Consider the following 26,059-nt stretch of genomic DNA (forward strand, 5'->3'; position numbering starts at 1 on the left):
TCAAGAAGTCATTGCCAAACAATATTAATACAATACGCAGGTGCAAGCACCTGTCATCCGATTTAAAAGGGTATCGTGTATTTACTATAGAGTGTTCTGACCTAGTCAGTACGGGTGACGCGCACTTTATTCACAGAACAATAGGGTATTGCACCACAACGTGCACTGCTGTGACCCCATTTCTAAAACTAGATGGCGGCAGGCGGCAGGGGCGTTGAACCGGCAAAGTATTATCATCAATGACGGGCCCGTTTCAGCTTTATTTAATTAAGAGAACTAATCTTTGTGAAAGATAGATACTGATGTGATGTATTAAATATTAATTTTATTAACTGACTGATTGGCAGGCTGACTGGTTGGCTGGTTGGTTGATATCCCATCTGCGTAACGCAGTGCTCTGTAGGAAGGAACGAAAAACAATGTTTGATTTAGCGACTCGCTCAACATATTGTATTTGCGGTTATTGGCATCGGACATATGGTTAAGGACCACTCAGATATTGAGAGAGGAAATCCGCTGTCGCCACTTCATGGGCTACTCTTTTCGATTCACGTTTAAAGTATTTAAAACACGACCATCTCTGTTGAGAACCCGCCTGTCCTAAGAAACCAGTCTTAATGCTTCCTGCGGTGGCCACTTAACACAGGTTACTCTATCCATTCATCCATCATACTGTCACTCTGTTAATCTATCTATCTATCTATCTACCTATTTATATCTCTGTCTATCAATTTATATATCTATCTATTTATATCTATGTATATCTCTATCCGTCTTTCTATGTCTGTATATCTATCTGTCTGTCAGTGTATGTATCAGTCTATATGTCTTTCTATCTGCCTACCTACATATGGTACCTATCTGCCTATGTATGTATGTATGTGTGTGTATGTATGTATGTACGTCTGTCTGTGTGTATGTGTATGTATGTATATGCATGTATGTATGTATGTATATGCTTGTATGTATGTATGTATATCCATGTATGTATGTATGTATGCATTTTTATATTTTGAATATCTCTATTGTATGTATGTCGGGTTTTGACTTAAACATACATATATTCAATGACGCACTCGCGATATTAAAATCCTTTATTGCCGTCACAAATTTCCTCATGCCGTCACCGAGACCCAAGTTCAAGTTCTTTTATTGCTTTAAGTTGTTCAACTTATCAGCATTATAACAATGAACAAACATTAATATATACAATAGTGCGGAACAATGGTGGAGAGTGACTTACATATATACATATATACACACACATACCCACACACACACACACACACGCAGACACAAATACACACCCAAACACACAAACACACATATATAATAGAAAAAACAAAACAGAATAAAGATAAGTTATTTTACAGGTTATCCTCAGCGGCTAGGGTAATGATAAAATGAGAACATATTAGTTTATTTCCAGTAATAGTTGATCCCTAGTTCTATTTGCTTGTAATAAATATTTTCCTAGGTTGTTTATCTCTTTATTGTTTCCGGTTGATAAGAGTTGTATTAATTTCAAAGTACTGGGATGCTTCAAGTAGTATTTTTTAATGAATTTCTTTCTTAAAGTTTCGTATCTTGGACATTGAAGGATAAAATGAAATTCGTCCTCAATCTCATTACAGTTACATAAAGTACATATTCTTTGTGCCCTTTCGATATTTTTATACCTACCAGACTCAATATTTAATTTATGTGCACAAATTCTCATTTTTGTTATTTGTCTTAAATTGCGAGATTCTATTGGTTTTGTAAGGTAGGTTTGTAAAGTAAATCCATTTAATAATAAGTGCTGATATAGCAATCCCTTTGGCGATGTCCTTATTGTACTATAGGCATTTTGCTTAAAAACATCATATACTCGTTCTTTTATTATGACATAAAAACTAGAATTGATATTGGTCGAGTCCCACATATAACTTAGCCCAAGCGTATCTAGTTCTTGTTTAATGTTCGATAACCAGGTATCTCCGTACTGATACATTACCTCATATATAGCTTTTAAGATACAGTTACTGGTACTACTAAGCTTTATCCAATATTTAAAATTCTAAGTTTTCTGATAATTCCTAAAGGATATCGCCCTAATTCGTTATAAACAAAATAATTGCATGTTCTTTTATGCACACCCAATACTTTTTTACAAAATTGTATATGTACTTTCTCAATATCGTGAGCTGAGTGAAAACCCCAGACTTCAGATCCGTAACTAAGAACGCTATTGACATAAGTATCAAACACGGCTAACATTGTTTCAATATTAAAGAAATTCTTACTACAGATATTTGTTATCCAATATTGGGCTTTGAGTCCTTGTTCAGCAAGTCTTTTTTGTGTACTATTAAATTTGCCATTGAAACGAAGTAATAATCCAAGGTAATTAAATTCGTCTACAACTTCTAATTGGTGGCCATTATATGACCATTTCTCGTTCTTTCTTACTTTTCCCCCATTTCTAAAGACAACTATTTTTGTTTTATTTGTATTGACGGTAAGATCCCATTTTTGGGTGTAATTTGCAAGTGAATTTAACATTGATTGTAATCCGCCTGGAGTTTCGGAGAAAAGTACCATATCATCAGCGTACATTATTAAGAATATATTTAACGTTTGTATTTCAACATATGGACAACTGTCTGATAAAAATTGCATTTCACAATCATTAACGTACATGGAAAATAATATTGGTGATAGTACTTCTCCCTGTAATAGACCGTTTCTACATACGAAATAATCAGAAACTACGTCATTATATTTTACACAGCACTTAACATTATCATATAAAGATCTTATAAGAGATAACAATTTTCCTCCTATGCCCTGTTGAATTAATTTATACCACAAATTTTGTCTGTTTACAAAATCAAAAGCCTTTTTGTAGTCTACAAAACAGCAATATAATCGCTTCCTATTTTTCAGAGTTCTGTTTATTAAAGATTGTAATACAAAAATAGCGTCAATGGTCGACATCTGCTTTCTAAAACCAAACTGAGCATCGGTAATGACATTGTTTTGTTCATCAAAATTTAGGAGCCTTTCATTTAATATAGAGGTAAATAATTTTCCTAAGCAGCTCACTAACGTGATCCCTCTATAATTGTCCGGGTCGTTCTTATCACCTTTCTTAAAAACAGGAACGATAGATCCCACAGCCCAGTTTTGGGGAAAATAACCCGAGTTAAAAATACCATTGAACAGTAGAAGCAGGCATGGCATTAAAACGTCTATACAATTAATAAAGTATTCATTTAAAACATTGTCATAACCGCATGCTTTATTTTTCTTCAGCTTGTGTATTGCAATAGTTATTTCTTTCTCTGTTATTTCGCTATCCAGCACATTGCAATTTAGGTCGTAGGTAGTTTTATCAAAATTAGATAAAAAATAATCCACCTCATTGTTAATAGTTGGTTCATACGAAGCAAGGTTACCAAAGTGCGTTAAAAAATCAGTATTACCTAAATCAGTTTTAACCTTTTGCTTACGTTTTTGAAAATGTTTGTAGAATGTTTTAGGGTTATGCTTTCGTAGATAATTAAGCATATTACCTTGTTGACATTTATATTTTCGTTTAAGTTTATATTGCAATGTCTTGTATAGTTTCTTCGCACGAACAAGTTCAATTCGATTAATAGAAGTTCTATTTGCATTAAACGTTTGTATAGCCTTCTTATAATCAAGATAGCATTTCTTGCACGTCTCGTTAAACCAGGGTTTGTCATCGGGTATAACGATGGCTTTCGCATTTTTCTTTGAATTTGACTTGTACTCTGTTACAGAACAATAAGGTAAAATTATTTCATTAAGTTTTTGTACAAATGTGTCTACACATTCATTTACGTTTTTCTGTCTTTTATCATTTATAGTACAAGTATTTAGTAACATATCAATGTTTTCAGCGATTTCGCCACTGATTATAAAATTGTTTTCATCATTCCATTTTATACTGGTGTGTGTTTGAATTTTGTTAATCTCGGTGATCGAATTTTTAACTAAATGAGCTATTTTAAAACTAACAGGAGAATGATCTGAGAAACAATTAAATATTCCGGATTGGAAATTTTTGATGTGTCTGAAAAAAGATTCACCAACAAGTAAATAATCTATGAGGCTTGTGCCATTTGTGTTATAAAATGTAATACTACCATTCTTATCTCCTTCAAGCCTACCATTCACAATCCGTAAACCGCTGTTTTTACAAATAGATAACAGTTTTCTACCAAAATGGTTGACAGTTTTATCTTCACTGAAGCGTGTTGCGATATCATTATTATCAGGTAAGTATTCGAATATATTTCCTAATATTGAAATTGAACAATCCGGTAGTATATCATTGCTAATGTAGTCCAGATCAGTGCCAGTTCTGCTATTGAAGTCTCCAATTACGATAACATCTCCTAACTCAGAATATATCCCTATCTGGGCTTCAAGGGTTATGAATAAGTCAGTATCATTATGATCATAGTAAGTACTGTTGACAGGTGGTATATAGCAAGCGAATAAATAAACGTCTTTCTCTCTTGATCTACTAAAACAACTAGTATTACATTTGATTTTTAGAACAACAATGCTATCACACCCTTTCTCAACTAACGTACAACATTCTTTCAAACATTCTTTGATAAATATCACTATCCCTCCCCCTTTTCCCTGTTTTCGTGGTACATCATAAGTAATATAGTTAGGTAAGGAAAGTTCACCGGCTTCTGTCCAACATTCGTACAGACAAATAATATCATAATTAATTATTATTTCTAAAAACTGAGTCTTTTAATTTGTCTTCCAGTGATCTGCAAACGTTCCACGAAAGTACAGACAAGTCACCCTCCGCGCACCCCTAGTCGGTCTTGTTTACGTCATGTCTCAGTTCTGATTCGGTGGTATTCTCCGCGGTTGGTGTTGACGAAGCACGCTGTCGTTTTGGTGTCGGTCTTCTGCCGTCGTCGCGAACTCTGCTTTGTTGTGGTTGTTCAATCTGTCGACTTTGATTTGTCTGTCGCGGCTCACTCGTGCTGCCTTGCACAACGTCTCTGTATGAACGGCCGTCTGTGAATGTCGTTTCGTCGTATGGTCTTCCGTCGACAAACAGTTTATCTCTCACCATTTTTGTTTTATGGCCGCCTAGTCTGAGTCTCTTTGCCGTGGGATACAACCTTCTCCGGCGTTCCTCAATCACTGCAGGAAACTGTTCGTTAATGCCATATGGCTTACCTTTCAGTTGATATGCATGTTCTTTAACAATTTGGAGTTCTTTATAGTACAGGAACTTCACAACAATGGGTCGCGGTTTCCCTCTCTGTCTCCTTCCGAATCGGTGGACGTTACCAAATTGCAAATCCCAGTCTAAACCAAGTTCATCGTTTAAGAAATCTCTGATTACATATTCGGGATTCTCGTTGGCATTTTCGGCGAGACCGGTAAAGATTAGGTTGTACTTCATGGAGCGGCATTGCGTATCTGTTATCGCACCTTTCATTTCTTCGTTTTCTTTTCGGAGAAACTCTAACTCATTTCTAACTGCCGCATTGTTACTGTCAATTTGCTTGATTGAGCTTTTCATCTGTATTAACTCCGCTGCATTGTTGTCGGTTGAATACTTGACACAGTCATACAGGTGACCCAAGCCTTGCAGACTGGACTCCAGGTTTAAGTTAGTCGACTGAATACTTTTAATGTCGGCTTCCAAGGAGTTAACTTTCATAGTTAATGCAGAGAGCGTCGCTTGAACGTTTTCAATTTTTCTCACATACATTTCTATTTGTGATAGTCTTGAATCCATCTTTGTCATTACCTGAGTGATATAGTCCAGATTTTCAGATTTATCATTACTCCCGTACATCACCTCCCTTGTATTGCCTAAAACTGTAGATACATTCTCACTTGTAGCCATTTTGTCTTGATCAGTGCGCGAGTCAATAGCTTAAGTCACAATACACGAAGCACGGTACACACACTTCTCATTAACAAACGGCTAATGCACCTAGATCACTCTGTCTTAGGAGTCCATCGTTACAATTACAACAAATTATCATAGTACATTTAAATCAACCGGGTATAAATCAGGTATATGGGTCGTGTAGGTTAGTGCTTACACCTTTATCGTCAATTCGTTATATTTCGTTATATTTCATTCTATTTCGCATTTAAAAGTTTCTGACTTACATGTAGTCGTTCTTCTTGCTTTCTCAAACATTTCACACTACATTCAGTTCTAATTCAGTTCATATTCAGATGTTTTATATATATTTTTTCGAGAGCTCCGAAAAACACGTCCACCATTGTTCACGCATGCGCACATGTCCCAAACCTGTGACCCGCAATTGTAGGGCCGGAACGCTACCAATCAGACCAACTACGTTCCACAAAAATAGAAAGATCGTTAGTCGACCATATTCGTACCGGTCCAACAACCACGTGGTTCTAAGACCCCATGGCTTGGCAATGTTTGACCTACATGCAGATGTGGACAGACCTGGCACTGGCTATATATGTATGTTTATATTTTGAATATCTCTATTGTATGTATGTCGGGTTTTGACTTAAACATATTTATATTCAATGATGCACTGGCACAGGAGATATTAAAATCCTTTATTGCCTTCACAAATTTCCTCATGCCGTTACCGAGACCCGAACCTGTGGCACCCAATCGCCCGCAATTGTTGGACCGGAACGCTACCAATCAGACCAACTACGTTCCACAAAATAGAACGATCGTTAGTCGACCATATTTGTACCGGTCCAACAACCACGCGGTTCTAAGGCCCCATGGCTTGGCAACGTCTGACCTACATGCAGATGTGGACAAACCTGTAAAACCAACAACAAATTAAACAACAAAATAACCCTCGCTCTCCCCCTCCCCCCCCCCCCCCCCCCCCGAAAAAAATAAATAAAAAAATAAGTGCTTGCTCAACCCCCTGCTTAAGCAAGTTTTGTTTTCTGTTGTTTTTTCCCGATAATTGTCCGGGGAAGTGTATCACCCCCTGTAAACGTTGCTCACCTCAGTCTAGACCCCCTTGCTAAAATTTGCAAAAAACTCAGTTTATGTTCCAACCATTTAAAGTCTCTACACACGGCGGTCGTTCCCTGTATATAATATTCGAAGGTACTTTACACGGCTGTCATATATATGGCCTCATCAATACTCGGTTTTGTCGTATGTTTTAGACTCCTTATAAAAGAGTTCCATTTTTTAAAAATGAAGCTGCTCACAGGTTGTCACGGGATTCCCTCAATCGTGGTTCAATTAAAATGTTTTGGGTGATACAATAGCGAGGTTTGGTATTCCAAATTAATGTAATTGTCATTTATAATCCATATTTAGAGAAAGAAGGCCCACTAAATATGTGATTGGGCGCCTTTAAAGCTGAAATCAGTATTCAGAATTAATGCATGCTCAGGCTGTCCAGCAATCCTACCTTTCCAACGTTTTGGTACATGTCCTATTTTTCCTACTTTTTTGTTTTATAACACTTTGCCATAAGTAGTTTCAAAATGCCGTGAATTTCTGAACATTAAAGTCTGCATATTGCTTGTGTTATTATAAAAGTCATCAACATTTTATTGAAAATTGTGTTTTTGGTCGCAAGATATCTAAACATATTAAATTTACGTCCTGAAAGTTAATGTGAAAAGAATTTTAATTTCTGGCACTCTTTGATACTTTGGCCATGCTTTTGTATTGCGCTCCTTCGGTCCTTCTGTTAGAGCCAAACTTTACAAAATGTTATTTAAAAAAAAATACAGGTATCAACTGAGCACCACATAAAACATGTTTTGTCAGTAATCCCACTCTTTGGTTTTAATACATTCGTAATGTTGCTGCATACCGTTTCTGTCTTAGTTTTGTCCTACGTTTTCCTTCCATTTTCCTTCTTTTGTCCTCTATTTTCTATATTTTCATTCCTACTTTTGTTATAAGTGACTTCTGGACAGCCTGTATGCTGCTCATTCAGTTTCTGGCACTATTTACAGAAGGGAGCGGGATCTAGCTCAGTTGGTAGAGCGCTCGCCTGATGCACATGCACATGGCGAAAAAGTTTTGTAATAATTGATACTTTTTGGAAAATAAGTATTATTTTTGCAATTTTTAGATAATTTGTTGACATTTCTGAATACACAGAGCTAGCCCTGGTATATGCTGCCCTGTCTGTGGGGAAGTACATCAAAAAGATCCATTGCTGCTAATGGAAAATTGTAGCCGGTTTCCTCTGATGACTACTAGTTACAAATTACCAAATGTTTGACACCCATGTGCTGTAAAAGAGCCATGCACCTTTAAGATGTAGATTCCAGTCTTTCATAAAGTATTTTTATGCATGTAGTGTTCATGTAGTTTTAATTTTGTTCATGTAGTTTTAATTATGGTTATGTAGTTTTAGTTATGTTCATGTAGTTTTAATTATGTTTATGTAGTTTTAGTTATGGTCATGTAGTTTTAGTTATGTTCATGTAGTTTTAATTATGGTTATGTTCATGTAGTTTTAGTTATGTTTATGTAGTTTTAGTTATGGTCATGTAGTTTTAGTTATGTTCATGTAGTTTTAATTATGGTTATGTTCATGTAGTTTTAGTTATGTTCATGTAGTTTTAGTCATGGTCGTGTAGTTTTAGTTATGTTCATGTAGTTTTAATTATGGGTATGTTCATCTAGTTTTAATTATGTTAATGTAGTTTTAGTTATGTTCATGTAGTTTTAATTATGGTTATGTTCATGTAGTTTTAGTTATGGTTATGTTCATGTAGTTTTAGTTAGTTTTAGTTATGTTCATGTAGTTTTAGTTGTGTTCATGTAGTTTTAATTATGGTTATGTTCATGTAGTTTTAATTATGTTCATGTAGTTTTAGTTATGTTCATGTAGTTTTAATTATGGTTATGTAGTTTTAAGTATGTTCATGTAGTTTTAGTTATGTAGTTTTAGTTATGTTCATGTTGTTTTAATTATGGTTATGTTCGTGTAATTTTAACTATGTTCATGTAGTTTTAAGTATGTTCATGTAGTTTTAGTTATGTTCATGTAGTTTTAATTATGGTTATGTTCATGTAATTTTAACTATGTTCATGTAGTTTTAATTATGGTTTGTTCATGTAGTTTTAATTATGGTTATGTTCATGTAGCTTTAGTTATGTTCATGTAGTTTTAATTATGTTCATGTAGTTTTATTTATGTTCATGTAGTTTTAATTATGGTTATGTAGTTTTAAGTATGTTCATGTAGTTTTAGTTATGTAGTTTAGTTATGTTCATGTAGTTTTATTTATGTTCATGTAGTTTTAATTATGGTTATGTTCATGTAGTTTTAGTTATGTTCATGTTGTTTTAATTATGGTTATGTTCATGTAATTTTAACTATGTTCATGTAGTTTTAGTTATGTTCATGTATTTTTAATTATGGTTATGTTCATGTAGTTTTAGTTATGTTCATGTAGTTTTAATTATGGTTTGTTCATGTAGTTTTAATTATGTAGTTTTAGTTATGTTCATGTAGTTTTAATTATGGTTTGTTCATGTAGCTTTAGTTATGTTCATGTTGTTTTAATTATGGTTATGTTGATGTAGTTTTAGTTATGTTCATGTTAACTATGTTCATGTAGTTTTAGTTATGTTCATGTTAACTATGTTCATGTAGTTTTTGTTATGGACATGTAGATTTAATTATGGTTATGTTCATGTAGTTTTAGTTATGTTCATGTAGTTTTAATTATGGTTAAGTTCATGCAGTTTTAGTTATGTTCATGTAGTTTTAGTAATGTTCATGTAGTTTTAATTATGGTTAAGTTCATGCAGTTTTAATTATGTTCATGTAGTTTTAGTAATGTTCATGTAGTTTTAATTATGGTTATGTAGTTTTAAGTATGTTCATGTAGTTTTAGTAATGTTCATGTAGTTTTAGTTATGTTCATGTAGTTTTAATTATGGTTATGTTCATGTAGCTTTAGTTATGTTCATGTAGTTTTAATTATGTTCATGTAGTTTTATTTATGTTCATGTAGTTTTAATTATGGTTATGTAGTTTTAAGTATGTTCATGTAGTTTTAGTTATGTAGTTTAGTTATGTTCATGTAGTTTTATTTATGTTCATGTAGTTTTAATTATGGTTATGTTCATGTAGTTTTAGTTATGGTTATGTTCATGTAGTTTTAGTTATGTTCATGTTGTTTTAATTATGGTTATGTTCATGTAATTTTAACTATGTTCATGTAGTTTTAGTTATGTTCATGTATTTTCAATTATGGTTATGTTCATGTAGTTTTAGTTATGTTCATGTAGTTTTAATTATGGTTTGTTCATGTAGTTTTAATTATGTAGTTTTAGTTATGTTCATGTAGTTTTAATTATGGTTATGTTCATGTAGCTTTAGTTATGTTCATGTTGTTTTAATTATGGTTATGTTGATGTAGTTTTAGTTATGTTCATGTTAACTATGTTCATGTAGTTTTAGTTATGTTCATGTTAACTATGTTCATGTAGTTTTAGTTATGGACATGTAGTTTTAATTATGGTTATGTTCATGTAGTTTTAGTTATATTCATGTAGTTTTAATTATGGTTAAGTTCATGCAGTTTTAGTTATGTTCATGTAGTTTTAGTAATGTTCATGTAGTTTTAATTATGGTTAAGTTCATGCAGTTTTAGTTATGTTCATGTAGTTTTAGTAATGTTCATGTAGTTTTAATTATGGTTATGTAGTTTTAAGTATGTTCATGTAGTTTTAGTTATGTAGTTTTAGTTATGTTCATGTAGTTTTAATTATGGTTAAGTTCATGCAGTTTTAATTATGTTCATGTAGTTTTAGTAATGTTCATGTAGTTTTAATTATGTTCATGTAGTTTTAGTTATGTAGTTTTAGTAATGTTCATGTAGTTTTAATTATGGTTAAGTTCATGCAGTTTTAATTATGTTCATGTAGTTTTAGTAATGTTCATGTAGTTTTAGTTATGTAGTTTTAGTTATGTTCATGTAGTTTTAATTATGGTTATGTTCATGTAGTTTTATTTATGTTCATGTTGTTTTAATTATGGTTATGTTCATGTAGTTTTATTTATGTTCATGTTGTTTTAATTATGGTTATGTTCATGTAGTTTTAGTTATGTTCATGTAGTTTTAGTTATGGTTATGTTCATGTAGTTTTAGTAATGTTCATGTAGTTTTAGTTATGTAGTTTTAGTTATGTTCATGTAGTTTTAATTATGGTTATGTTCATGTAGTTTTATTTATGTTCATGTTGTTTTAATTATGGTTATGTTCATGTAGTTTTATTTATGTTCATGTTGTTTTAATTATGGTTATGTTCATGTAGTTTTAGTTATGTTCATGTAGTTTTAGTTATGGTTATGTTCATGTAGTTTTAGTTATGTTCATGTAGTTTTAATTATGGTTATGTTCATGTAGTTTTAGTTATGTTCATGTAGTTTTAGTTATGTTCATGTAGTTTTAATTATGGTTATGGTCATGTAGTTTTAGTTATGTTCATGTAGTTTTAGTTATGTTCATGTAGTTTTAATTATGGTTATGTTCATGTAGTTTTAGTTATGTTCATGTAGTTTTAGTTATGTTCATGTAGTTTTAATTATGGATATGTTCATGTAGTTTTAGTTATGTTCATGTAGTTTTAGTTATGTTCATGTAGTTTTAATTATGGTTATGTAGTTTTAAGTATGTTCATGTAGTTTTAATTATGCTTATGTTCATGTAGTTTTAGTTATGTTCATGTTGTTTTAATTATGGTTATGTTCATGTAATTTTAACTATGTTCATGTAGTTTTAGTTATGTTCATGTATTTTTAATTATGGTTATGTTCATGTAGTTTTAGTTATGTTCATGTAATTTTAATTATGGTTATGTTCATGTAGTTTTAGTTATGTTCATGTAGTTTTAATTATGGTTTGTTCATGTAGTTTTAATTATGGTTATGTTCATGTAGCTTTAGTTATGTTCATGTAGTTTTAATTATGTTCATGTAGTTTTATTTATGTTCATGTAGTTTTAATTATGGTTATGTAGTTTTAAGTATGTTCATGTAGTTTTAGTTATGTAGTTTAGTTATGTTCATGTAGTTTTAATTATGCTTATGTTCATGTAGTTTTATTTATGTTCATGTAGTTTTAATTATGGTTATGTTCATGTAATTTTAACTATGTTCATGTAGTTTTAGTTATGTTCATGTATTTTTAATTATGGTTATGTTCATGTAGTTTTAGTTATGTTCATGTAGTTTTAATTATGGTTATGTTGATGTAATTTTAACTATGTTCATGTAGTTTTAGTTATGTTCATGTATTTTTAATTATGGTTATGTTCATGTAGTTTTAGTTATGTTCATGTAGTTTTAGTTATGGTTATGTTCATGTAGTTTTAACTATGTTCATGTAGTTTTAGTTATGTTCATGTAGTTTTAATTATGAGTATGTTCATGTAGTTTTAGTTATGTTCATGTAGTTTTAGTTATGTTCATGTAGTTTTAATTATGGTTATGTTCATGTAGTTTTAGTTATGGTTATGTTCATGTAGTTTTAATTATGGTTATGTTCATGTAGTTTTAGTTATGTTCATGTAGTTTTAGTTATGGTTATGTTCATGTAGTTTTAACTATGTTCATGTAGTTTTAGTTATGTAGTTTTAGTTATGTTCATGTAGTTTTAATTATGGTTATGTTCATGTAGTTTTTGTAATGTTCTTGTAGTTTTAATTAAGATGGTTTTCATTTTTCAAGATGGCCAGGGACTGTTGTGTGATGGAGGTTGGCAGATAAGGGGGAGGCAGTGTCATGGTGTGGGTGGCAATATCCGGGCGAGGCGATAATCACCTAATATATGTATATATATAAGAATTGACCGCAATTATTATTGTTTGGTTCATACAGGTGGGTCATTCTCTGAAAAAGTAACATTTCTTGTCCTGGTGCGTTTTCCAGAAAAGTATTGCCTACTTTAATTCAGGGTTTTTGTTATAGTGAACATATGCATTAGTTACATAAACTATGTTACTAGATTAGCCCCTGTTCCATCATGTTATTCACTAAATATTTAATTTTATGATGAAAAATAGCCATTTTTGCTTGTCCCCCAAGCACTTAGTCCAACTGTTTCTAATGTAAAAACGTTATTATATTCAACTCTAGCATACCTTTTTATATTATACATCGGGCATTATGATCAGAGAAGGTGTTGTAATAACCAAACTGATTATTTAGTCATTGTAATTTTTTTATTGCCTAATAATAACCTTGTCCCTCGGGTTTTTGTCTGTCCTGTTACCAGACAAGACGTTTGCAAATAATGTTTTCTCCCTTTGGTGTGATGAAGTTCAAAAGAGTTCCAATGTCACTTCCTGTCCAGTGCCATCATGCAACCATGTGCTAAAAGTTGATTTGAGTGTTGAATTCTTCAAAAACAACTGGTAAGTTTCTCTGGTTGATGTGTATTTTTTTCAGATGTCTGTCCTGTTAGTGGACATTTTGGACCCAAAAGGTCGTTTCTATATTTTGTCACTCCATAGGAATCTTAGAATGTGAGATTAAAATTCAATTTGCTTATGTCAATATGTGAAAAGGAGAAGTCATTGCATATAATTCTAGTTATGTAGTTATTTGTCTATCCTGTTACTGTCTGTGCTGTTACCGAAAAAAAGGTTACAGCACAGACATATACAGTAACAGGACAGACACATTTAATAACAGCTCAGACAATTAGTCAGACAAAAAGCTACTTTATCACAATGCAGTTGGTAAATATATATACATAGTAAGTGCTCAGAAACATTGTGTACCCCAGTGCTATTCATTAAGCGTTCCTATTTAAATATGGATGATGAATTGGAGGAGGTTTCATAATTTTGCAGGTAGGAAGTAACAGCACAGACAAATTTTGTCAACAGCATAGACCTTTGATGACAAATGAAAGAGTTTTCAATCGCAACAAAGTGTATAATGGACAACAATTGAATACAATACATTTCGGTCTTCAAACAGTTGCACATATGTATATAATCGATACCTCACTTGGGTACATTGATCTTTTTTGGCTTGATTGTTTATGTTGGTAACAGCATAGACATAAAACGGTAACAACACAGACATTGTAGGGAACATTTGATGTTTAGTGGACATAAATGATCATCATTACGATTCTAATAAAAGTCTGATCTTTAAATATAATTGCAAGGTACTCATTAGTAATTTTGATGGAAATAAATGGTTAAATTTCCCTTCTTTTGAGTTTCTTTCAAAATGTGTAACAGCACAGACACAAGAAGGTAACAGTATAGATACTTCCAACACAATATATAATATACTTGTGAAAAATAAAAAAATTACTATTTTCAAAACAAAACAAAAAGAACACAGCATCAAAGGTACATGTTTTAAACTATTTTACATGTTGAAACAGTTCAATATTAAAGCAAATTAACTTTGAGATAGCTTACTGTAACAGCATAGATATTCTTGGTAACAGCATAGACAAACATTGACACATGAAATAGATTATAGGAATATAATTGCTTCCAAATTTCTTGATGCTTTTTTTTCGACTTTCAGACTTCAGAATGGGACTTTCTGCAGCTGAGAAACAAAGAAGGTACAGGGCTAGACGAGATAAAGATCCCCTGAGACGTGCTGGATATCTTGCAAAAGAACAAGAAAAATACAAACATGACATAAAGAATGGTAAACGAGTCCTGAAAGCAGATATGAGTGAAAGGCAGTATCGTGTTGCTAAAAGAAAGTGGAAGAAAGAAAAGAAAGATCTGAGACAGAGACAGAAACTGGCGGCTTCATGTTCCAGCTGGGCAACACCACCTAACTCACCTGAAGAGCAAGTCAGGCAAGTCAGGCAAGGAAACCATCCTTCCTCACGTCAAAAGGCACAAGCCTTAAAGAAAGCTAAGAAAGAAAAACTAAGATTGAATAGAGAAAAAGAAGCACTGCAAAGGAAACTAGAAAGTTTAGAGAAAAAAGTTGAAATGTATAAGAAAAGGTTGCTGAGATCAAAACACACGTCAGACCAGATCGAATTGGTTACACCACGAACCAAAACGAAGAAACTTTTGAGACACTGGTCAACCAAAACTGTTCGGAAAACACTGGACTTTCACCATGCTCTCATTCATGAGATGAAGATGGCTACCAAAGGACCCACTAGAAAATCAGTATCCATCATCTTGGCAGGACAAATACTGAAGAAATATAAATTTCAAACTTTGGCATTGCAAACAGTAGGGTTGAATCTGAAACGTGGAAAATTCACTAGAAAGCCATCTTTATTCAAATATCTTGGGACAACTGTACAGAATTTCTTTCAGAGAGATGATGTGTCACGACTTGTAACAGGCCAGAAGAAAACTGTAACTAAAAGTAAGGTGAAGAAGCAAAAGCGCTTATTGTGTGATACATTGTCAAATATTCACCGAAACTTTCAAACTGAAACCAAGGCTATCATAGGATATTCCACATTTTGTAAGATGAGGCCATTCTGGGTCGTGCCATCCACAGAAAAGGACAGGGATACATGTCTCTGTAAAGTTTGTGAGAATGTAAAATATATGGCTGAGGTCCTGTGTAAACACAATGTTGTCACCACAACACATCTGGAGAGTCTTGTAAGGCAAACAGTCTGCTCCACAGAGAACGAAGACTGTATGTACAATGAGTGCACAAGCTGCAAAGAAAAAGTAGTTGATATATATATGACCGATCAGAACAAGGAAGTATCTTGGACACAGTAGAAATCGGTGAAAGAGAACAGGGAACTTAAATCAGGAGAGATAAAATCGATTACACTAACTGTGAAACAGGAAATAACAGGAACCTTGGCTCAACTGGTTGATTTATTTCATGATCAGATGTGGAGGTTATATAGAAAACATGCATACAACATGAATAATCAATTTTCTCACTACAGACATTTAAGGAAAAAGTTGAAACCAACTGAATGTTTTATCCATGTAGACTTTTCTGAAAATTTTGTTGGAAAGATGTCAAAAGAAATTCAAAGCATGCATTTTGGAGCTTCACAACCACAAATCACATTGCACACTGGTTTCTACGAAACAGTTGGTATGGAACGTCCTGTATGTTTTAGCAGTGTGTCCAATTCACTTGAACATGGCCCAGCTGCTATTTGGGCACATTTGGATCCAGTCCTGGAAGACATCAAACAAAATCATCCAACAGTTACACATTTACATTTCTACAGTGATGGACCTACAACACAATACAGACAAAAGTGCAATTTTTACATGTTGTCAAGTGAAATCTATGAGAAAGGATTTCAGGGTGCAACATGGAATTTCCATGAAGCCGGCCACGGCAAAGGCATACCAGACGGTGTTGGTGGGACTCTTAAGCAGACAGCCAACCGCAAAGTACGACATGGTACTGATATTATGCATGCTGAAGATTTTGTAACAGTTCTACAAAAAGCATGTCCATCTGTTAAACTTTTCCCGATAAAACCAAGTAACATTTCAGCAAAGGAACTGAAAATAAAGGCACTGAGCTTGAAGACTGTACCAGGTACCATGAAAATACATCAGATTGTGACAACCTGTCCATACAAGATTACATACTCTGGCGTAAGCTGTACGTGCTTAGAAGAAACATGTACTCATCATAAGTTCCAAACCTTCACATTCCCCAAACCCTGCAAACAGCAGAATGAAGAGCAACAGCCCAAGACGAGGCATGCCCAACGAAAACAAGCTAGGAAGAAACGGCCATCAAATACACCATCAAATCAGCTATCCAATAAGTCAGCTCAGAATGACACAGAAGACTATACTAACCTGTTTGAAAACTATCTGAAGAGCTTTCAGAGATGTAAAACATATTCTGATCTTGAAGCACTTTGCAGTGGCATTCATCTCCCAGACATAACAGGTTCGGCAAGAGATATACGATCAAATGGACTCATTGTTGACTACAATTCCAACCAATTGTGCCCATCAGATGTTCCCGGTGATTCAAATAGATTCCCTGTTTCTGTAAAGGCAAATGGAGAATGCTTGCCTGCAACAGGGAGTGTATTTGCATTTGGAAATGACAATTCAACTACAGAAATACGAACAAGAATTGTGCTTGAGCTTGTGCAGAATAAACCCTTTTACCTTGATGAATCAAACCTAACGAAGGGCATGCCAACTGTTGGCAAACCAGCAAACACAATCAAAGCTTTTGCAATGTACTCCGGTGAGTACATCCCCGGTATTCACCTTACAGAGAGGACCATAGAGACAATATCTGAGCAAGAAGTTCTGAAAAGTGTGAAACCAAAAACCTATATGGGTATTTGGCAGATGTGCGCCCTTTCTAGTGTGTTACACATGCCAGTGTTTTCTGTATACCCACAGTTAGGTAATCCTCAAGTCAGAAAGGATCTGCACAGACAAATCCAGCCAAGACAAAAACTCACTGATGATGTTGCTTACATCATGTGGACATCCACAAGAACAGACATGAGACATCGCCACTGGGTACCAAATCGGAAAAATATCCGCCCGGTCCCCCCTTCCCCTAACCCTAACCCTAGCCCTAACCCCAGCCATAATCCCAACTCTAACCCTAACCCTAACCCTAACCCTAACCCTAAACCCTCAACCCTAACTAAAAATAATAATGGAGGGGACCGGGCGAATATTATACCACCAAATCATTTCGAACCCTTCCTCTGTGAAGACTTCAGACGGAAATAAAGTTGTAATGAGAGTGTAGATGATACATATTTGCCAGAGCATAAGAAGAACAACACTGATGGAAAGATAGAACAGGAGGTGGATGATGAAAGAGTGTGTAGTCGAACCAGTGAGAGGGATCAAGATACAGTTGAAAACAAGATAGATAGTGAGAAGATGGAACAAGAAGCGGATGGAGAAAATATGGATAGTGAGAGGGTGGAACAGGATTTGTATGAAGAAAAGATGGGTAGTGAGAAGGTGGAAAAGGAAGTGGATGGAGAAAATATGGATAGTGAGAAGGTTGAACAAGAGGTGGATGAAGAAAAGATGGATAGTGAGAGGGTAGAATTGGATTTGTATGAAGAAAATATGGATAGTGAGATGGTGGAAAAGGAAGCGAATGGAGAAAAGATGGATAGCGAGAGGCTGGAACAAGAGGTGGACGAAGAACAAATTGATAGAATGAGGGTGGAACAAGATTTGTATGAAGAAAATATGGATAGTGAGAAGGTGGAAAAGGAAGCAGATGGAGAAAAGATGGATAGTGAGAGGGTTGAACAAGAGGTGGATGAAGACAAGATTGATAGAGTGAGCGTGGAACAAGATTTGTATGAAGAACAGATGGATAGTCAAAACAGTGGGAATGCCGATCAAGAAGCAGATGAAAAAAATATGGATAGTGCGAGGGTGGAACTAGATTCCGATGAAAAAAAGATTGACAGTTTAAACAGTGGAAAGGTGGAACAGGAGGTGGCTGATAAGATACACATGCCACTTGATACAAACGAATGCTTGGGGAAATTTGTTGTTGTCTTATATGACAACATACCTTACACCGGGTATGTGGAAGACATAGCATTAGATGAAGTCTATGTTGAATGCATGCACAGAGTAGGTAAACATGGGAGCAATGATTTCTTTTGGCCAAAAACGCTAAAAGACAAGTGTTGGTATGATTTTGATGATATAGTTAGCATTGTGCCAGAGCCACAAAGAATCCCATTGTCCTCACACTGCCGTGTACAACCTTCCTTGTGGGAAGAAATTTTGGTGAAGACTCAGAAAAAATAATGTTTGAAAGGTGTATGTGTACCTACCCTTTCTGAAACATTGATCGTTATCACAAAATGATTAGATAGTCTGTGCTATAACTTACTGCTACTTACTGTTATAGTTGTTGTTTCAATTTGTTGAGCAAATGACCAAGGTTTAATGGAAGTCAAAGTGCATATTATTTGGTTTCTTTTATATAATCATTTATGTGTGAGTATTATTAATCAGATGATTTCAATATTGCACAGTGATAATTATGATGTCTGTGCTGTTATCAACACTCAACTGCACGGTCAGCCCAGATGTCAAAGTATTATTTTGTTTTATCAAACTTAGCAAGGAATAACTAACACGTAAACATACTGCTAGTAAATCAGTTTGGTATTATTACTTTGGTACTATATATTTGGGTGTGTCGGGGTGGCCATATTGAAAAATCAAATATTGTCATTATATATTCACAATTGCAGGTGGTGTTGTGAAAAATAACATGCATATTACATCAAATATGAACATGCATCATCCATATTAACCATGAAAAAAGATATGATTTAAAACTTACAAATAATTCTTGAGTTGCTCTTTTACTGAATTTCTTGTTACAAAACGAATTATTTTGTCTTTGCTGTTATCCATTTGTCTGTCCTGTTACCAGAGATATAATATTGCAAAATTGATGACTAGTATAAGCAAGTATAAAAATATTGCACAGTTTGCGAAGATAAGTTTGATATTTATCATATACTTGTGGGAAATTAATAGTAAATAGTTAGTTTAAGTAATAGAGGTATTTATCAATATCAGTTTAAGTCATTATGGTATTATTTGCACCATTTCATAGACTAATACTGCAGGAATGAAAAATATAATTATATCAAACATTTCTTAATACTTTCCAAGTGTCTTTATGCAGTATTAAAATGATAATTTGAAAACTTTGAATAATCTTTATATGAAGAGAAATCTAGTTATCTGAAGGTAACAGCACAGACAGTTGGTGCGCATGTGCAGTTGTTTAATTTAGTGAAGAAATGTTAATTAAGGTCATTAAGCTCTCAAAGTTGAGATTTATATTCAGTGTTAATTGCTTATTTGATTTGATAAATTAAAATGTTTCCAAATTGAATTCTAATTTTGTGTTTTTCCTTGAAGCAAAATGTTACCTTTTCAGAGAATGACCCAGGTATGAACCGAAAAAACGATGTGCACACTATGACTCCAGTTTGTGAAAGATATCCCCTATAAACTACAGGACAACAATGTTTTGGATGATCATATGACCGAGACCAAAGATGTCAAACTTCACATCACAAGAATGTAGTTAATTGTCTGCTGTTATAAAACCTGTATCCAAGAGGTAAAGGGTCACGTGATGTTGCTCTAAACTCGCACCACGTGACTTTGTTTAATTCACCCTTTGACATATAGCTAGTAAAATTGTATGCGAGAAGAATTTACGCCAGTAATAGCGATCGTTTTAGGTCAGTCTACGAGGCTGCTGTTGAGAGACATTACCTTTTGTTGTTGTTTTTACAAATGCTATGCAATAAATGATATGTCCTACTTAACATGCATTTGTGGTCAGTTAAACCGAGAAAATACATTTGTAGTTGATATCGAATGCAGTCTCCATTCTGGCATTGAGGCTTGCATAACACCATTTGCACGCTGGTCATATGCATAAAGTCATAGCGGTTGGATGAAATACGCTGCGGTTATTGCGCCAACATGGGGAAACCTGACAGGTAAGATACAATTGTTAATTTCCTACAGATTTCTGAGTTTGTCATTTCAGGTTTATTGGTGATTTGAAACGAAATATAATTAAATAAGTGTGTAAAATATGGAAGTGATTCCAGTGGTATTAAGTCCGCAAACAAATATTATATTTGCACAATGATATATTTTTAATAACATTGAAGTAGGTTTTTTCCGTTTTCTTATATTTGAAGCTACAAGAAGTAATACCTGTTATACGACTAAAATTATGAATTATTTAATAATATATACTGAACATTACAAGCTGTTGTCTGATCTGGAAACAGACGCAATATTAATTCAAACCAAATCATTTGATCTCTTTTTGGGTAAAATCCTTTGTGGATAGGAGTAAAATACAGGACGGTTGTGTATTTTCATAGAATAAAATAATGTACGATTAATTTAAGAGTATATGTTTTTCAAAATAGCTGTTATTAGGCCTACTGATTTTTAGTTGAGTTTTAAAGACACTGTCCTGCATATGGTTAATATGACAGAAAATATTAGCCTTTAAATGGAGAGTAAACTAAAACATGAGCCTTATGTTTTGGAAAGATGCATACCCGGACCACCAACACATACTAACACTTTATCAAATGAAAAACCCGTAATTTTAGTGTTAATTTCTTTTTGAAGCGTCCGCTACTCTAGCTTGGGGCGAAGTGACGTCAGCTCCTGACCAACTGCTGTATGCACAGTGTAAACAAAAGTAATCAGGAATCAGGTAAACGAACGAAATCATCATTTCTGCTGCACGAATTAATGTCACACGACTCAATTCTAAATGTATATAACTATAAATGGATGGAATATGTGGAAGATATATTCAATAACTTGGGTATGACCGATAGTTGGTTGACACAGAACGTTTCTTCTATAAAGCTGCTTCTTGACCACGTAAAGCTAAGACAAAATGATCAATATCTACAACAATGGAATAGTGGTATATCTACATCATCAAGAGGTAAAACGTACGCTATATTTAAAGAAAATCTTAGTTTAGAGAAATATCTTATCCTATTACCACAAAAGTCCTTGGACTACTTTACAAAAATTAGAACCTCCAACCATTATATGCCTATTGAAACAGGCCGCTGGAACAACACCCCAGTAGAACACAGCACATGCACCTTATGTAATGCAAATGACATAGGAGTTGAATTTCATTATTTATTGACCTGTACATTTTTCGTAAATTTACGTCACTCATTGTTAAAGCCATACTATTATATTAAACCCAGTATGCTGAAATATTAGCGTTTGATGACTAATAATAAAATAAGTGCCCTTAAGAAACTATGCAAATTAATAAAGAAATTATTGACAAATTCCATAAACCCTAAAACTACAGCCGTGTACATATGAAAATATATACACTATCCATTATTGCCATTATCTATTTGTTTACGAATATGTGTGTGTGTGTGTGTGTGTGTGTGTGTGTGTGTATATATGTATGCATATATGTATATATGTATGTATGTATATGGATGTGTGTGTATATATGCACATGCGTGTGTATGTATGCGTATATGTATATGTATATATATGTGTATATACATATATACATGTATATGTATGTGTGTGTGTATATGTATGTACGTGTATGTGTATACATATATATATGTATGAGTGTTTGCGTATATTTCTGTGCATGTACAGTATGATGATTGTTCCACACCATACATAGCTGTGTTAATACCATTGCATATTACATTGTGAATTTATTGCATATATGCATTGTACTGTATACATATATATTTATCTCCTGTAAAACCCATTTTGTCACTGTCAAATATTGTTATTTCATATTCCCCATATGCCGTTGTGTAACGGCCTGGGAGAAATAAAGTTCTGTTCTGTTCTGTCCTGTTCTATCACATGTGCAGGCCACGGAAAGAAAGGGCCGATTAACTAAGAAAACAACCCATTATCATATCAGTATGTGGGTTAATGTATGGACTAAACATAATATAGTTATTTCAACACTTTGACAGTGGTAGTTTATTTTGTATTGAAAAATAATATATATAGCCGTCACATTAACCGTTTTATTAATTAACTATAAGATTATACTTGGTCATATTAAGCAATAATGTGCATTATATATCGCTGAATATGTATACCATTCCAAAAGCCTTGCTTTAGGATTCCTTTAACCGCAAAATGATTTACTCTATAAAATGTGAAACCGCAAAACATTTTATTCAAAATGTTTTCACCGTCTCATGGGAAAACGTTGAGATTTGACTTTTTAAGTTTTAATTTAAGTTGTAATTAATGTTTAGCTTTGAAAATATGTTTGCATTAACTGTACTCTCAGTTATTTATCAGTGTCAATTGTAGATTACTAATTAGGAATGAAAATACAGCCAATAGTAGGTAGAATTATGTTATTATATGGATGTAATCTCTTCTCACGTTTCAAATACCACATTCTTTATCTTGATATTATAGATGCACAAGAGGAAATATACTGTGATTAGATCTTCAAACGTATTTTAACACAAATATGAGAGATTTTCTTGAAATCAACACTTTACTCTTACCTCCGTTAGTAGCGTGTAAGCTCTGAAGACCGCGGCGTATTTTTACACAACCGCAATGGCTTTATCCGTATGACCAGCGTGATTTATAGCGGGGATTGTACCAGATGCGGATAGTTTGTACATTTTCTATAATTACTGGGTTTTTACCGAGATAGCTTGAATAAATTACTCATAACAACCATACTAGTGTGATTTCAGCTTCATGGTTTATTACCATACATATTCATGCATATTTATAGTTTGTGTCTTCTTCACTAAAATACATTAAATATTGAAGTATTGACTTTGTTAGCCTACTTGCTGTCTATCATGTTTAATATCCTCTGAACGCACAGTGTAAATTGAAGTGTTTTGGTTCAGAATTACTTGCGAAATAGAGTCATATGATCAAAACTGGGCGGTGCTTAATTAAGTCTTAGGGTTTTTGTTTAACAACACCACTAGAGCACATTGATTAGTTAATCATGGGCTACTGGATGTCAAATATTTGGTAATTCTGACAATTAGTGCTCAGAGGAAACCCGCTACATCTTTTCCGTTAGCAACATGGGATCTTTTATATGCAGTTTGTCACAAACAGTAAATCACATACGACAGCCTTTAATATACTAGTGGCAGGCCATCGGTCTACAGGCTGGTAGGTACTGGGTTCGGATCCCAGTCGAGGCATGGGATTTTTAATCCAGATACCGACTCCAAACCCTGAGTGGGTGCTCCGCAAGGCTCAATGGGTAGGTGTAAACCACTTGCACCGACCAGTGATCCATAACTGGTTCAACAAAGGCCATGGTTTGTGCTATCCTGCCTGTGGGAAGCGCAAATAAAAGATCCCTTGCTGCCTGTCGTAAAAAGTGTAGCCTATGTGGCGACAGCGGGTTTCATTTAAAAACAGTGTCAGAATGACCATATGTTTGACGTCCAATAGCCGATGGTAAGATAAAAAAATCAATGTGCTCTAGCGGCGTCGTTAAATAAAACAAACTTTACTTTTACTTTACTTTAATATACTAGTTGTGGTGCACTGGTTGGAACGGAATAACCCCAGTCATTTGAATGGGTCCACCGACGTGGTTCCATCCTGCGACACAAACACCTCAGTCGACTGAGCTAAACATTTAGGTGTATATATAGAGAATACTACACGACTTTTAGTTTAATACCATTTTCTAATGCACGAGTTCATAAAAATTGTATTAAATTGAAAGGAGTGTAGTATTTTATTTATTACTTACCTATAATTATTGCTTAGAATTCATCAAACATAAGTAAACATTCAGAGCCGATGGTGTTGGAGTGTCAGCATAGGCCCCGCCCAGAGTTCGACAAATCCGCTAGCCCGACGCCCGTGGCTAGTGGTTTTTAAGTTCGGGCTAGTGAGAACCGCAAAACCACTAGCCCTGCGGGCTAGTGGTTTCCACCCCCCTCCTTATCGCTCGATCGTGGGGTTTTTGTGGTTTTTTGTTTTTCTCTCGGCTGAAATTTCGTTTAATAAATTTGATTGTGACGTTTGTCATCGAATAATATCAACAACGCAATCAGTATATAACGATAATCCACTTGAACTAGGTCTGCAAACTGCAGTAACATGCTATCTCTACATCGCCACAGTTACAGCATGCATTGTTTACTTTTCCCTTTCAAGTTTCTGGCACAGGAAATAAGTTTAATGACATGCGTGTTTTGATTGGTTGGACACGTCACGTGGTAGTTAATCTCGCACATATGAACTTGGAAATCTCGCACTTAAGAACTTGGAAATCACCAATTGCGACGACAGGTTAATCTCAATCAAGTAAATCCCGGTCACGCTTTGAATTTCAGTGTTTGTTTTATTTACCTGTTGTTTTTTAATTTTACACTTCGCTGACATGTGGTTATCGGCAATCAGGAAAACAATTTACTTTAATGGTAACGCACATGCAATGACTCTGCTTGACCTATTTGTGTATCGGTCTGGATAATGCGTCACAGCTGCCGATACAAGCCTTTTTTGTTCATCAATTAACAACGGATTAGATGTCGCCGTTATATTCTTTTGATATCGGTCTGACACGGGATAATGCCCTGTATTTGAGCAATTGGCATCACCGTTCCTGGCGACATAAATAGTAGGGCTCTAAATGTATAACCCACTACCGAATACACTGAACCATTTATTACCGTGTGTCACACTGTCGTACCCTCATTTAAATTTAATTATTTTGATAGTGGGTTTAGATATCAACCATGAGTTTGCTCAATTATTTTTCCCCTGGGGGAGGGCAAACGCGAAAACGCGAATGACGATGGATCACACTTGACAAAAAACCAAACGTACAACACGACAAAAAACTGAAAGTTACAACATGATTTAAGTGTTTGTTTTATTTTACTGTTATACTCGTAAATGTGTAATGTTACAATTTTTTTTTATAAAAATCCAGTTATAATTGATCAGGAATTTGGGCTAGTGCTTTATCTTGGTGGGCTAGTGGTTTTCACAAACCCACTAGCCCTGTGGCTAGTGACTTTTCAAAATATTTGTCATACTCTGCCCGCCCACAATCGAGGTTAATGACCCAGATTTCGATTTCACAAATAATTTATTCGACGGAGCTTTTAAAACTAAAATGTTTGCTGGGTTTTTTTCTGCTCGGTCTGGCTGAACTCAGTACTGCTTTCAATAAGAAATGTATACACTCATACGTCACATTGTGTTGACCCCATTCTTCATTAATATGCTGTTGGCCAATCGCGTTAGCGTTTATATCCCAGCTTTGTCAAGGAAAACGGTATCTCGCAATGTGACGAACGATTTCTCTCACAGGTATGTAATAAATAGCATTATTAACCGGACTTACTTATTTCTGTAGCCTTTAACATAATATTTATATTTATAAATTATCGTTCACCTATCATCAACTAGTGTTACGCGGTTAACTGCGTGTATTATAGTTTGCTTCAAACAGTCATGCCTGACCGAATATTTGTGTTACATGGTTAACAGTCTTTTTAAACATACACCAGAACATGC

General features: G+C 34.2%; 2 protein-coding genes across 2 annotated transcripts in view; both read left to right on the top strand.

The window, feature by feature from the left end:
* Positions 1 to 15,853: 15,853 nt before the first annotated feature.
* On the top strand, positions 15,854 to 17,701 carry LOC121382620. Its single transcript, XM_041512143.1, has one exon. The coding sequence runs from the start codon at positions 15,854 to 15,856 to the stop codon at positions 17,699 to 17,701; it is 1,848 nt and encodes a 615-aa protein (XP_041368077.1).
* An 8,045-nt stretch (positions 17,702 to 25,746) lies between these two features.
* The window catches only part of LOC121384808 (glutathione gamma-glutamylcysteinyltransferase-like), a 118,853-nt gene continuing 118,540 nt past the window's right edge, over positions 25,747 to 26,059 (top strand). Inside the window, exon 1 of the mRNA XM_041515397.1 lies at positions 25,747 to 25,852. The gene's annotated coding sequence lies outside the window, so the exon portion shown is untranslated. The remainder of the gene's footprint in view (positions 25,853 to 26,059) is intronic.

This window comes from Gigantopelta aegis, chromosome 10, assembly GCF_016097555.1.
Source record: "Gigantopelta aegis isolate Gae_Host chromosome 10, Gae_host_genome, whole genome shotgun sequence".
Taxonomy (NCBI): domain Eukaryota; kingdom Metazoa; phylum Mollusca; class Gastropoda; order Neomphalida; family Peltospiridae; genus Gigantopelta; species Gigantopelta aegis.